This window comes from Choristoneura fumiferana, chromosome 10, assembly GCF_025370935.1.
Source record: "Choristoneura fumiferana chromosome 10, NRCan_CFum_1, whole genome shotgun sequence".
Lineage (NCBI taxonomy): Eukaryota > Metazoa > Arthropoda > Insecta > Lepidoptera > Tortricidae > Choristoneura > Choristoneura fumiferana.
Window position 1 is genome coordinate 6177455 of NC_133481.1, and position 14536 is coordinate 6191990.

Genomic DNA, 14536 nt, shown 5'->3' on the forward strand with positions numbered 1-14536 from the left:
TTAATATCTCTGCCACACCGCGGCGTGGCGTAAAAAAATATCTGATACGTCCTACCGGTCCTAGAAATAGAGTCGTATGTACCAGATATGCTTTGCTTTGCACGCTTAATTTGTTGTGTCAGATATTGATGCTGGTGACTGTACTCTGTACCGTACTATGATGTGTCAAAACGGTGAAAAGGAGAATTTAAACTAAGGAGTTTTAACATTCAGGGTCTATAGATAGGCACAAATGGTTTACTTTTATAAAGAAACAACCATCATCAATGTCAGGTTAAGTCAATTTTACAAGCGAGTTGATAAAAATCTTGTTTAGTTTAGTTTTTTCTTCTTACGTCTTCTGTTCATAATTCGTGATTTATATAGATGCGTAGGACAGTATAAATTCGTGTGATAGTTAATCTTAGGGATAAGTACCAGTGATATTTATTTCGATGAGCTAAAATTTTAGTTATGATGCCGAATGAAAATTTACAGACACCAAGACCTTTAGGAGTCGGAGGTACTGGTTTTGAATTAAGTAGGTATTAAACACCGACATCTATGTACCTGTATTAAACGATTGTTAGGTACCTACTACAGTTAGGGTAGGCCATCATATCACAAAACTGAGTAATTATGTAGGTAGTACTTATATGAAAAAAATACATAGGATTAATAAAATTTGCTTGTTCTAAAGAAGCGACAAGAAATTCGTAAAGTAAATTTAAAATAAAATAACTGTCTCGAGAAAAACATTGACAAACGCTGTGTGAGTAGGTAGGTATGCCACAGCCCAGCTTGATGTTTATGATGAGCACTTATCACATCACGGATTGATGAGGAGCGAAGTTGTAGGTATTCTTGGAGCCTGGCTTTACATAATAACTAAAATTGATGAGTAACTGGAAAACCGTTAATATACATAAATAGGTATAGGTACAAAAATCAGGAAGTATACATTTTTGTAGTACCTACGATAATATCCAAAATCGAACTGAAATCTTTTAACACTCTTCTTACCTGCTCTCAGTAACATCTTTCTACCTCGAAAGATCTCATTTTCAATCATAAATCATAATTCAGGAATTTCAGGAATCAAATCACTTTTGAATTTGATAATCGAATCTCGTATTGATTATAATGTTTTTCTGATCGATTATTAATTTTCATGTTAACTGGTAACATTGAGATTGACACAAAAGGGGAGTTTTGCAAAAGAACTCATAAAGGGACACGCTCGTGGTGTAAGTTTAAGATGGCCATACACCTTTTTTAATCGATATAATTCTAGGTATGGCCTTCCTCATTTTATAGTACAACACTACCATGTAATGATAGTTGATTTAAAAATAATATAATATTTATACTAAAATATTCTGGACTGATTAATATTTGATACGTGCTTCTGGTTAAAAGAACTGCAAAAACATCCCAACGAATATCATCATTGTTTTGACATTTAGTCGCTCACCCATCGAGGCTCGAACAAAACAATAGTTTAATTAATTTAAATTTAGTCAATAAGTTACTATACAGTGCCGTAATATAGCTACAAGTGTTGTAGAAAAGAGTAATTCACTTTATCCCAGTTACCACTATCGGTTCATGTAAAAAAATTGCATTTCTGTAAACATGTCTAGTAGGCCCCATACGAAGTCTAGAATAAAAGTTTGTAATCCAGTTTTTCATCTTCAAGATCAAAAGACCGATGAGGGTGTGTTATCTAAAGCCCTGATTAGTTCTGCCAAGCGTTCCGGACAGCTGAGTCTCTGCAATCGCGGCCTGGGGTCAGGTAAGCCTGGTTTCCTTGACGATGAGGTACCTATGACTTCCTTATTGCGCATTTGAATGTTAACTAAGGTGTGAAATTCATGTAATAGTGTGAAATAACTGCCGTTGTTAGTTGCGGTTTTACGAAACATGAAATCTAATAGCTTAATTTTGTACACTGCTTGATTACATAAAAACTTTGCTAATCTAATTTGCGAGACATTTTCCAATAAGATTTAATTTACTCATATAATTTCTACTTCAATTTCAGTGCCTGAAAACGTGTGGAAAATTGATGAGCTAGTATTAGATGAGTCAAAAGAAGTGGATTTTGGAAGGGCTGGCCAGAATAATTGGTGGAACTCTGAGCCTCTCAAGTCACTCGATCTCAGCTCTAATGCCATTTCTTATATTTCACGTGATGTCAAATTCTTGCAGTCTCTTGTCACATTGAAGGTATAGAAATGTGTTGAATATTTTACTTAATTTTACATTTAAAATATGATTATGAAACATTAAAATACAACTTTCGATTTAATCTAAATCTTGCATTCTCAGAGTAAACTTATGTAAATGTAAAATTTACAGCTTCATGACAATGCACTGACAAAAATACCAGCTGAAATTGGTGAGCTGAAGTGCCTGTCCAATCTCAGCTTAGACCGCAACAAGTTAACTACCCTGCCAATTGAATTCTACCATTTGACGGAACTAAGGTGGCTCAGTATTTCCCACAACCAACTCGAGAAAATACAGCCTGATTTTGGGGATTTGGTTATGTTAACATTTTTGGTATGATTTAGATCCTATTTAACTGAAAACATGTATATTTTTGTGAAATAATATGATACAAAAATGTGTTTTTTTTATTCAGGATTTGTCACATAATAAACTGACTGCGCTGCCCCCTGGTATGGGTTATCTAGTTCGTTTGGTTGAGTTCAATCTATCACACAATCAGTTGCAAGAATTGCCGCCTGACATAGTAAATCTAAGAGGTATAGAATTAATATTTATCTGCATTCTCCATTTTACTGTGTTTATTCTATTTTATTCTTAGTTTTTTACATAACTGTGTAAAAATAAAGTAAATAGGGACCTATATATAATTTTGTTCTTTTTGGTTTCAGACCTTAAGAAATTGAATATAAGCAATAACAATTTACGCAGTTTGCCTCCACTTGGTGAACTAAGAAAGATGGAAATGTTGGATGCAAACCATAATGATATTGAGATGTTGCCAGACTTCTATGGATGTACAGCTTTAAAAGAAATCTATTTGGCTAATAATTATATTAAGGTATATGTTTTGATTATACCCAGAAATCTTTTAAAATTTACATTATCCCCTTATATTGCCACCATTCTGTTACCATTATTTTTTCCCCACCTGTTACCATTGGTAACTGACCACCAATTTCTTTTTGTGGGTAAATAAGGTTATAACATGTAAGCATAGTTCCAAAATGACTCTATAATGTAATGTATGTTCTAAAGTGTGAAGATTTCCTTTTGATTCCTCATGTTAAAATAAGGCTAACCTGTGTTTATATTTCTAGGAAATTACTGAAGAGTTCTGTGAACAAATGCAGCACCTGAATGTGCTAAATATCAGAGACAACAAGCTGGAGGTACTGCCGGAGAATGTGTCTCTGCTTCAGAAGTTGAAAAGGCTCGATCTTAGCAACAACAGTCTTAATAAGTGTGTACCAACTATTTGATTTTGAAAGATGTTATAGTAAATCTTGTGAGTCTTAGCAATGCAAAACAAATACACACAACTCTCTCGTTCTTACTGAGGAATCAGCAAAAACTTTATTAAATTGTTATTGAGTTTTGTAAATTGCAGTACTGCATTAATCAGTATACAACTGTCAGTGATATAGTCAATAAAGCTTAGGCTAAATCTAGTACAATGCCCCTAAGTTTGACTATGTGAGCCTCAAATAACTATCAAAATGCTATAATTTAATAAGTTCTTTCATCCTTGATTACTTTTACGCGAGTCTTAAATCGTTTCATAATCAGTTTTTATTCAAAAACTAAACAGGGAAAAGTTGACCTTTTTGTAAGTTGACAGTTTGCAAAATTAGCATCAATCTGAATCATTGATGTATTAATATTAGGAATCTCGAAAAGCTTGATTTAATTATAAGCCTCCTGCTAGCCTTTACCCACAGCTTCGCATGCGTAAACCTTTAGGTTTAGCAGTTGCATTCAAAATCCCGGAATTTTGCAAAAAGTTCCATTGAAATTCTCAAGAATTCTATCGTTATTTTATTAATGTTACATAAAAAAACTTCAGTTTCTAATCCCTGCGGTAGAATTTTTATTCCGATTCAGTGGGTATAAAGGTCACAGCTCATTGGACCCACCCGGCACTGACCAGCACCGCCTTGACTTTCGGCGTCCACTCGTTGTTGACAGTTGGTCCACGGGTGGAGACCGCGTTGACAACGAGTGGACCTCCCGTGGTCAACGAGTGAACGTCGCGTGGTCAACGAGTGGACGTCGCGTGCTCCACGAATTTCCGAGTAGTCTATTATGAAATGAGGGTGAGGAGCGCCGGGCCGAACAAGCGCGGTTCACGCGAGGCAAGCGTACGAGCAGCGAGCTATCACCGAGTGGTCCACTCGCCGTCAGCGCGTGGACACCTCGCGAGCGAGGCGATCCGGTGACGCTACGGAGTTGATCTAATGAGCGCATGTTCATACAAATCCATATAAAGAATACTAAACGCACGCGGCAAGGCGGTGCTGATCGGGTGCCGGGTGGATCTAATGAGCTGTGACCTTAAGTGTTGGGATAAAAAGTAGCCTATGTGTTACTTTCGAAGTTTAGTTTACCAAATTTCATCCAAATCCGTGCAGCTGTTATAGCGTAAAGGAATAACAAATATGCAAGCAAGCACGCACTCACTCTCATGCAATACAAACTTTCGCATTTATGATAGCACTAGGATTAGTACTCTATTGTCAGGCAAAGGCCCTTTCTCTGGACTTCCACAACTTCCGGCCTGGCGCAAAGCCTTAATTAATAAAAAAAAAACATTTCAGATTGCCCAGAAACCTCGGTCTCCTGACACAGCTGCAGAGCATCAGCATGGACGGCAACAAGCTGTCGTTCGTGCGGCAGGACGTCATAAGGGGCGGCACCGACCGCATGATGAAGTTCCTGAGGGACCGGATCACTGAAGAGGTGGTCTCTGAGACCCGGTACACTGAGTCGGCCTGGCCAGACAAGTAAGTATGGATGACGCGAATACATCTAGGAAGTATAGCCCCATGTGCGCAACTCTGCAACACGAAGTGTTGCCCGCGACATGTTGCCAGCAACTCAGCAACATCTTGATTCAACATAGTTGCTCAACAAATGTTTACCATGAATAAGGGGATACGATACGTACTACGATAATATTACTAATAGGTACATACGAGTAAAAATAATACTTGATGCTGATTGCTGTTTATTTGTTTGTTTAGATGTAAGGGATAGTATCTGGAAATAATGAGGTGATTTTAAATTCGCTTCAACTGATAGAAATCTGCACTATGCGTGAATTGCCTGATGGACACACCTATTGTTAGAAGCTAGAGGCTGTACGTTAGACTAGACTACGCTAAAAGTTGCGAGCAACCATCTATTTGAAGTTGATTATAATTTAATGAGAGAGAAAGAGATGGAGAAATTAGTTCCTCTTTCACTCATAATTATTCACCGTCTTAGTGCAAGAACGCATTATATGGTTAGCCGCGCGGTTTCAGGAACAGCCACCAGTACCAACATCTGACACAGGAAAGCGTTCATAAATGGCTCGATCAACTTTATCTTGTCAGTCGTTGCTATAGTTACGGCCTCCTGAGTCACTCTTTAAGTCGTACGTTTATAGTACTAATCATTGATCGAAGTTTATAGGATTAAAATTGGCCAAACATGCATTTTTGTGGTAGTTTTATAATCCCCCCCCCCTTCTATAATCAGTCATCTAATAAGTATGTTAGTTTAATGTGACACAACATTTTTCCTATTAAACTGTACTACTTTTGGCCCTTCGCTGACGGGACAGAGTTGTTAATTAAGGAAACAGCGCAACTTAACAACAAGAAATAATTGATCCACCCAAATATTTGATACAACTATTTCTAGGGCTGGTAGGACGTGTTAGATATTTTTGGACGCTCCTTTATGGTAGATGTTAATGCAGGTGACTGTAACACCTTAGTGGAAACGTGTTGTAGGTACACCTTAAAGAAGAGTCAGGCTCTGATGGTGCCGGGGCGGGAACTGGCGGCGGTGCCCGACCACGTGTTCGCTTCGGCCGCGGAGGCCGAGGTGCATATTGTTGACATATCCAAGAACAAGCTGACTGAGGTGCCAAAGGGGTGAGTAAGACACTAGCCCAGTGTTGCCAATTTAGCTACTTTGTCGCTAGAAATAACTATTTTTGCTATAGGCGTCAAATAAAAGGACATAACAGCTCTAGCCCACAACCAGCGCCGGTTCTAGTACATGATCAAGGAAGAGCGAAATTATCTACACCGTTTGCGCGCCTTTCAAAAGTTTATTGCATCATAATAGTACATTACTGCAGAGGCCGGGAAAGAAAGGCTTGCAGGCCGAGTATGTATAGATGGCCGAGCGAAGTGAGGCCGGATAGGTATACGAGGCTGGCATGTTCTTTCACGCCGAGGCTTGTATAGTGCTTTTCTCAAACATGCACTAAAAGAAATAAAAACTCCTATAAATTAACGTTTTATTCGTAAGACAACTGTACCAGACTCAAATTATAACTGCTATCTATATAAGTGTTTATTTCATTCTAACATGATTTTTTAAAACGTTAAAATAATCCTAATAAAATCAAATTGCTATAAAACATGTAAGTAGATATAACGGACTGCAAAAATAAAAATCACGTTTCTAAACGAAACCTTTGAAATGACAATGGAACTTACAAGCAAAATGGCTAAAACCCAAGTCCAGTCAATCAAAAAAAAAAGACAATGACACTTGTCAATTTTCCCGCCAAAACTTTTTTTTATTGTGTTTGCTGTTCGGCTTTTAGGGCCATTATACACGAACTGCAGCCCATTTAATCAGCAACATTAATATTTTATTATGTAAATTAAATTGTAATTTGACGTAAAACGCGTCGGTAATATTTATATATTTACTCGTACATATAGAATATTCATAGTCCTGTGAATTTATTCAGTAACTAATAAATGAACCATAGAAATTCAGATTATTCATTTCAAGTCGTGTATAATGGCGTTTATCGTGGATATTTGACGTTTTGCATTGAAACAAAAGACTGTTGTCTTGCAGGTCTAGGCCTGCGACAGTATATATTGAAGCCTGTTTTATGGAACACAACATAAAAGTTACATAGCATGTTTGAGAAAAATTATTTTGCCCTGAAACTGGCGCTGCCGTCAGCATACGTAAAATTTGCTATTTTAATGACGTCATTCTTTAGTTTTTTTATTGTTAATCGGTTTAGTAGTTTTGGAGCAAATCGGCTGTGACAGCAGAGACAAACACGGGTGATCAGGTTTCCGTTTTTACCTCTTCAGGTATGGAACCCTAAAAAAGCCGCCCAATCGCGAGTAAGACTCACGCACTGAGAGTTTCGTACAAAGAATTCTAATTAGAGTTGATGGATCTCGGGAACAACACAAAGGTTACTTTTTATTCCGATGTTCCAATGGGATTTTTTGAGAAATCTCATGGGAATTTAGAAAAATCCCAGAGGGCAAGTACTAAATTATAGCTTTGATTGTTTTGACTACTACTAGCACTTATGCAGTTCGATTCATCACATCAGCCGTAGGACGTCCACTGTTGCGCGTAGGCCTCCCTCATAGACTTCAGGCCCTCCAGTTGCTTCGCTTGGAAGTGGCCTGCATCCACCGTGAACCTGCGGCTTTAACCAGGTCATCCGTGCAGTTGGATTGCATGTATAAAATTTTATATACTTTTAAATTGCAGCATACTACAAGTGCGGAACACCCTGTCGCAGCTGGTTCTGTCCTCCAACAGCATCAGCAGCGTGCCCCGAGAGATCAGCGAGCTGACCCACCTGCAGTATTTGGACCTGGGAAAGAACTGTCTCAGCGATCTGCCCGCTGAGCTCGGCACTCTGAAGAATATGCGGGAGCTTGTTATATCTAATAATAAGTAAGTATATTAAATGATATTGAGCAACGAAACGTTTCGTCGGGTAATCGCGGGCAGAGCGGTGGCACGCAGTGCGCGTGTTGCAGCAGCCGCCGAGTCGCGTTGCTCCTAAGACGAAGGGCTACGAATTAGCACGAAACATGTCGAGCTACCAGGTACAATATCATTTAATATGAGTGAGTCTCACGGTAGTTTCATGTTCAAAATAAGTAAGTATAGTTTCAGAGGCGGCTTTTTTACCTCTGGTGCAGGGATGCTCACGGGCAGAGCGGTGTTAGGGGCGCCAGCCGCGGCACTTTCAATGAACCTGCGCCGCGTTCCATTTTGACCGCGCGCTTACTAGAGGGCGCTAAAGTAATGATTGCACACGGACGTTATATGGGCTAAAGGCGCCACTGAATACTTTGAAATAAAAACAATTACTTTGCTCACCCGCGACCTTACGTTACGTCTATGAAACTTTGTGTTTTGTTTTGTTTGCACCTCCACGCTCTAAGAACACACACAAATGACGCAAACCCAAGTATCACCACATACTACACCTACAATTTATATTTTCCAATCGACTTCAATAAAGGAGATGGACAATTCGACCCGTGTGTATGTAATATTGCCAGATTTGCACAGATTTTGTGTTTACGTACGTATAACTCTTTAGTATACATAAAACAAAAACAACTGAATACGAGTATGTAGGCACCGACCTCAAAAAATAAACGCATCTGGCCAGTTTTTTAACACTATCAACCCGCCCCAGGTTCACGCACATCCCTCACTGCGTGTACTCGCTGGAGAACCTGGAGATTCTCCTGGCCGCGGAGAACCGTATCAGCGAGGTGAACGTGTCCTCGGACGCGCTGGCGCGGCTGCGACAGCTCGCCGTGTTGGATCTCACCAATAATAGCATAGTCAGTGTGCCGCCGGAGCTCGGGAACTTCGAGCACCTCAGGTGAGACAGTTCACCATCCCAAGCTATCATCCCACTGCTGGGCACACTCCTTTTAGAATAAGATGGCTTAGGCCGTAGTTCCCACGCGGGCCCAGTGCCAATTGAGAACTTCACGCACACCATTGAATTACTTCGCAGATTTGTGCAGGCTTCCTCATGATGTTTTCCTTCACCGTTAAGCTTGTGGTAAATTTCAAATGTAGTTTCGCACATGAATTTCGAAAAACTCAGGTGCGAGCCGGGGTTTGAACCCACGACCCTCTGCTTGAAACGCCTCAGGTGAAACCACTAGGCCACCACGGCAATTGCTAGGCCGCCATGGCAATGGGGGCTATCGCGTGTGAATTCGCCACTAGAGGCGCTAGTGTAGCGTGAGGTCTCCGAAATGTCAAATCTCATAGTTTTTGGGTGAGCTACGCGGGTTTATTTATAATTAGAATAAATTTGTGAATATTTTGCAATATCTGAAATTAATTATGGCAAATATACGTTCCGGGGCAATGAATGTCTGTGTTTTTAGACAGTTTCGTCTTTCGGAAACCTTTGTCCTCCCTTTTTTCCGAACAAAACGGGGACTATGCAACACTGTGGCATGCTCGATATTTTTATGGTACGGTTTTAAGGTGTATTAAATATGATTTTAATCTAAACTTTGTTTTCACGCCCGTAATAACAGACTTTGAAAGCCATACTTAAAAACCTCACGCTACAGTGCGCCATCTAGTGAGACAAAAAACGATAGCCCTCATTGAGCCAGTTGCAATGTTACCAATACCATGCGTCAAGAATACAGATGTGCAAGTTACGGAAGTTACCAAAAAGTTAGAATTTTGGGAAATTTCTGAGGAAATTTAAAATGAAACGGAAAGTTTCAATCCCCATACAAAATTGTGAGAAGTTTTCCTATATGAAAAATTTCGCAATTTAGGAAAGTCCTTTCGCACATCAATTGTCAGGAGTTATCGTCGTGAGATTACAGAGGCCTTATTGTGTAACCCACCTGGAATCACAAGGAATTACAATCGTTTTCATCACTTCTGTCACACGGTATAAGGCACTTGTCCCACCGCCGACGATGAGCGAGAAGCGAGTAGAGCGAGTAACTAGAAACGAGTGGGTGAGCAGCGAGAAGCGAGTGTAGTTTTGTCGCTGGCTGTAAGCGAGTGTTCGAGTGCGACGGGCGATTACTCGCTCCACTCGACTCGCTCGTGCAGGGCGGCCGCCAAGCTGACATCGCTGAGCGAGTATCTATAGCTCAGCGAGTTTTATAGCTCTTGTCGCTGCGACAAAAGATGTAAGAGCGAGTTCTCGCCGACAGTGTGAACAGCCAGCGATCAACTATTAATATATGTATCTCTTTTACTCACACAGGATCTTATATCTTTTGTTCGTTTCTTGAGCGAGAAAATAGTCGATAGCCAATCGTTTCCTCGCTGGCGGTGAGACAACTGCCTTAGGCGCGTGGTTAGAAGGAGATGGTGAATGCATCGTCACTTTATACTATAAGTAGGTACAATAGAGTTCTTTCACCCCGTATTCGTTGATACGTAATGTTTCTATTCTCTTCGGCAATCGACACTCGAAAATAAGCTTGTTCCCTTGCAATACAATACAAAGACTCTTTATTGTACACCAGACATAGTAAGCGATACAGAAAACACATACACAGAGAAAAAATTACAAGGTGAGCAATAGGCGGCCTTATCGCTTAAGAGCGATCTCTTCCAGGCAACCTTTTTTACAGAAAAAAGGAAGGACTAGTTAACCTTTAACCTTTTGAATGCCACACGCTGAAAATCGTGCCATAGCGCCACGTCGTCATTTTGTGGCGCCTATGGCACGATTTTCAGCCATTTTTTTGGTCGTGTGTTGCCGACTGTGGCGTTCAAAAGGCCACCACTGGAAGGGGCCAAATGTCCCAAGTAAGCTTCAAGGAGGTAGGTATTTACTATCTATTGGTCACGTTTATTGTTACACGGACAGGCAAATAACCTGATTCATGTACCAGGGAACCTTATAATAATCAATTTCACTATGATTTACTTAATAAAGTATGGTATGACAACATGACATGAGTAGCACAATGGTTCCACTCTGGTACATGATTCAGTTTGTTCAGCTGTACACTAGCAGTGGCGTGGCGTCGTAGCAACTCGATTCCCACCGGGTTGCTTAAATTTTTTACATGACGTCAGTGATGACAAACCTCTTGTATACTAATTCAGAGGGGTTGTATTCGAAGACATACCCTAACTCACGCTTCTCTCTCTCAGGATTGCCTAACTGTATAATGTTCACTCCACGGTACTGCTAGCTAAGGTAATTGAGTCATATAATATTTAGTTATTTTGTTTCCAGATCTTTGGAGTTGATGGGTAACGTGTTCCGCCAGCCGCGACACGCGATCCTCGCCAAAGGCACCGCCTCCATCCTCTCATACCTCAGAGATAGGATCCCTAAAAATTAGTCCGGGGCGACCTAATTCCATAGCACTTTATCCATTGCGTGTCAAACTATCAACTCGCCTGCGCTAAAGTACAATACGCACGCAATGTAAAGTAAAAAAAACAGTGCAGCTACATAAATTGTGCGAATATAAATCTTTGTCCTGCGTTGTATTTCGAAAATAACGAATCACAAACCTCTTTGCGTTTAGAAATGAATTGGAATAAGTACTAAGCCTTGTTTAGAACTGCAAGAGAAATCGTGCAAGTTGCATTACATTGCGGCGTCCGATTGACCACTTCGAACTAGTTCATTTTACGGCCTCACAATGTATTTGCAACTTGCACCTTTTTTGAAACATGGACAGCAATATACAATTAAACTTTATCACTAATCCAAGCTATTGCAGCTTTTAAGAGCTAAGAATATGCCCATTACAGACTAGTGGCAAATATTTATATGCGCATTATTTCTTTGGCCGCACTGTACGCAATGGATAAAATCGTTTTATTGCGCAGCCGGATAGTAAGCCAAAGCTAAGCATAACGTAAGAGTTTTCTCGCAGCTTTAGAACGCCAAATATTTTGATTTGTGTACCTGTTTACCCGCCATTATGATATTTTTCGTCGTATATTTTGTTACACGGAATAGAAAAAAAACGAGTGGAAATGCCATGAGCCCCAGCTAATGCTGCCATCGCTGTCACTGGAAGTTTACACTGCTGCATTGATACACACTGAAATCTTGGCGATTAATAAAAAATACAATTTGAAAATTAGACTTTCTTCGAGTGCTTTGATTGGCATTAACATTTTCATTTTTCATTTTTGCTTTTTTCTGTATATGTAGATTGGACGACAATGCAAGTATTGATTGCAAAAAGTACAACAGACAGCAAAAAAGAAAAAAAAAGATTTTTGACAAATCCTTTTAATTCTTATTGAAATAACGTTGTTTGAACGTTAAGACTTTTGAACATAAGACTGCCGCGCCAGGCCCTATACTACGAAGTGCAAAATTCGAACTTATTATTTAACACGAGAGTGAAAGGACGGTACGATACGAACTTCGATTTTCGAATTTCGTATACCTACTTCGTTTATTTTAGCATTAGAAAGTAAGCGGTCCTGACGTGTCTTTTTATTATTGAAAAACACTTGAAAAATAAGTCGCATAATTGTTGCAAATATGTAACAATTAGCAAGGGCATATGATCATTTACATGCTTTTGGCGTGATAAGTACTAGTTACTATTTGTTTTAAAAGGGTTTTCAATAAAAAGACTCGTCAAGATGTTTACCCTTTTTCTAATGTTAAAAAAACGAGGTATAGTAGTCCCCCTGGGGTGAAGCCTTAACCGACGCATTGATTTGTCGCAACTCGCTTCTTTGCCCTTTCCTCCCGTTTTCTTCTGTTCCGTGTTTTGTAGCTTATGCTGTTTGTTATGCACTTAAGTTAATATTTCATTGTTGATATTTCGTTGTTAATTAATTTCCATGAGTATTGTTATTGAATTGTAAAAAAAAGTATCAAATTTGAAAATTTGGTTGTGACATTGTATTAACTGTGTAGTAAATAGAAATAGAAGAAAAAGATATATAAAGTGGTGATAACACAAAAAATAGTATACTTTATCGTTCAAATCGCTCGTATGTATATGAATTCGCAGTTCATATACATACAAATATTCGTAAAAGCCAGTTTTACACTTGTTTGAATTTTTTAAGTATACTCGTAGATTTCATGATTTGATTGTATTATTTTAATTATGCTGATTAGTGAGATCCCCGCTTTAAGCCATGGGTTAGCTCACCTTAGTAGTCTGTGGGTTAGCCAATATGTTCCATTTATAAATATTCCATTTGTTTCAAAGTAAGTATTGCAGAAATCAGTTCAAAGTGTTGCTATGCCAAATGTTACAGAGAAAACGCTATTTTTCTATAAAATCTATTGTCAGTTATTTGACCTGCTCAAAGTGAATAAAGCAGCCAAATAATGTGTTTCAACTTTGAAATGTAATACAAAATGTTATTTTACCCGCTGCTTAGGTTTAAGCAGCGACAGAGGCGTTGCTTGTCTTTGCTTTGACGATGGCGCATCCTGTATTTAATCGCGTACCTATGTGTTGATGTTCTACTTGTATTCAATAGCTAAAACAATGCAATATGTTATGCTTTCAGCTCTAAATCTAATCTCAAGAGGTTTTGGATTAATGCAGCCAGCTTGGAATCTCTTTTTATTGAAGAGCCAAGCTTTCCAGTGATATCAACTTAAATTGTTTAATGACGATCGCCTTTTCATAGTATCTAGTCGTAATGAATGAGTCATTTCAAGTGTAGTCATTGAAGTCAATTTCATTTTACATTCTGTGATTTATGTGTAGAGGGAATTTATACCTTCAGTTAACGAGCGTTTTTATACACTCTGGCTGTTCGACAATAGTTTAATTGTTATTTTACATACGGTATTCATTGTTAGTCCACCGACCGTCATACATATGATAGATTATATCTGTATTCTTTTATACTTACTAATAGTGAAATCGTACATATGGGGCCTATATGTAATGAACTTAGGTATCCGCTTCTTGTAATAAGGAAATCAATTAGGTATGTATTTATTTGACCTGTTGTTTTTGTTAACATTGCAATGCATTATTTCACAATCACTTTGTACCCCTTTCCTTTCTTTGTTATTTTAAAATTAAGTCACGAAGTATTGTTTCCGAGTGTAAAATGGATAGATAGTTTTGAGCACAAATTATATAAAAGATGCTATTTATTCAAAGTATTTATTCGAAGTGTGATTTTTTTAAATAAATGCTTTAAAACTCATTTGTACATTGTTTCTGTTAAAGATGTGTTGCGAGGAATGTGTTTTTTCATGATTCATGAACCAATAGAAACGCTTCATTTGCCTATCCTCGCACAGCACAGCTTTAATGGAAACAGCTGAGCGCAGAGGACAGGTAAATTATGCAAAACACATTAAGCTAACACTGCAAGCACGATTTAAATATTCGGTGAGTTGTTTATCAAATTTTTTCTTCCTTGTTACAATTTTGAATCTTTCAGTTCTATAAAAGTGTGTTTTATTGTTACAGGCGTAAAATTTAAATTGGTGTTATTCGTGTCTAAAAGTCGTAAACTCATATGCATGACAACCACATAGTACATGTATGGATTGTTTACGTTTTGTATTACCACAATA

At 38.7% G+C, this 14536-nt stretch overlaps 1 protein-coding gene across 2 annotated transcripts; it reads left to right on the forward strand.

The window, feature by feature from the left end:
• Positions 1 to 301: 301 nt before the first annotated feature.
• Positions 302 to 14160, forward strand: LOC141431936 (leucine-rich repeat-containing protein 40-like). 2 transcript variants are annotated; one of them, XM_074093232.1, is made up of 12 exons: positions 302 to 520; positions 1679 to 1774; positions 2024 to 2208; positions 2341 to 2544; positions 2627 to 2750; positions 2883 to 3052; positions 3312 to 3454; positions 4809 to 4994; positions 5991 to 6134; positions 7744 to 7932; positions 8690 to 8881; positions 11240 to 14160. In XM_074093232.1, the coding sequence occupies exons 1-12, from the start codon at positions 454 to 456 to the stop codon at positions 11346 to 11348; spliced, it is 1809 nt and encodes a 602-aa protein (XP_073949333.1). In that variant the 5' UTR covers positions 302 to 453; the 3' UTR covers positions 11349 to 14160. The 2 variants fall into 2 exon arrangements, with proteins under 2 accessions (XP_073949333.1, XP_073949334.1); XM_074093233.1 differs by having other exon boundaries at positions 302 to 502.
• Positions 14161 to 14536: the final 376 nt, after the last annotated feature.

Excerpts from the sequence above, each read along its gene's own strand:
- LOC141431936 (XM_074093232.1), top strand. The coding sequence starts at position 454 with ATGATGCCGAATGAAAATTTACAGACACCAAGACCTTTAGGAGTCGGA. Across the intron at positions 3,455-4,808 it reads AGCAACAACAGTCTTAATAA|ATTGCCCAGAAACCTCGGTC; the intron begins GTGTGTACCAAC and ends AAAACATTTCAG. Across the intron at positions 4,995-5,990 it reads GAGTCGGCCTGGCCAGACAA|GTACACCTTAAAGAAGAGTC; the intron begins GTAAGTATGGAT and ends AACGTGTTGTAG.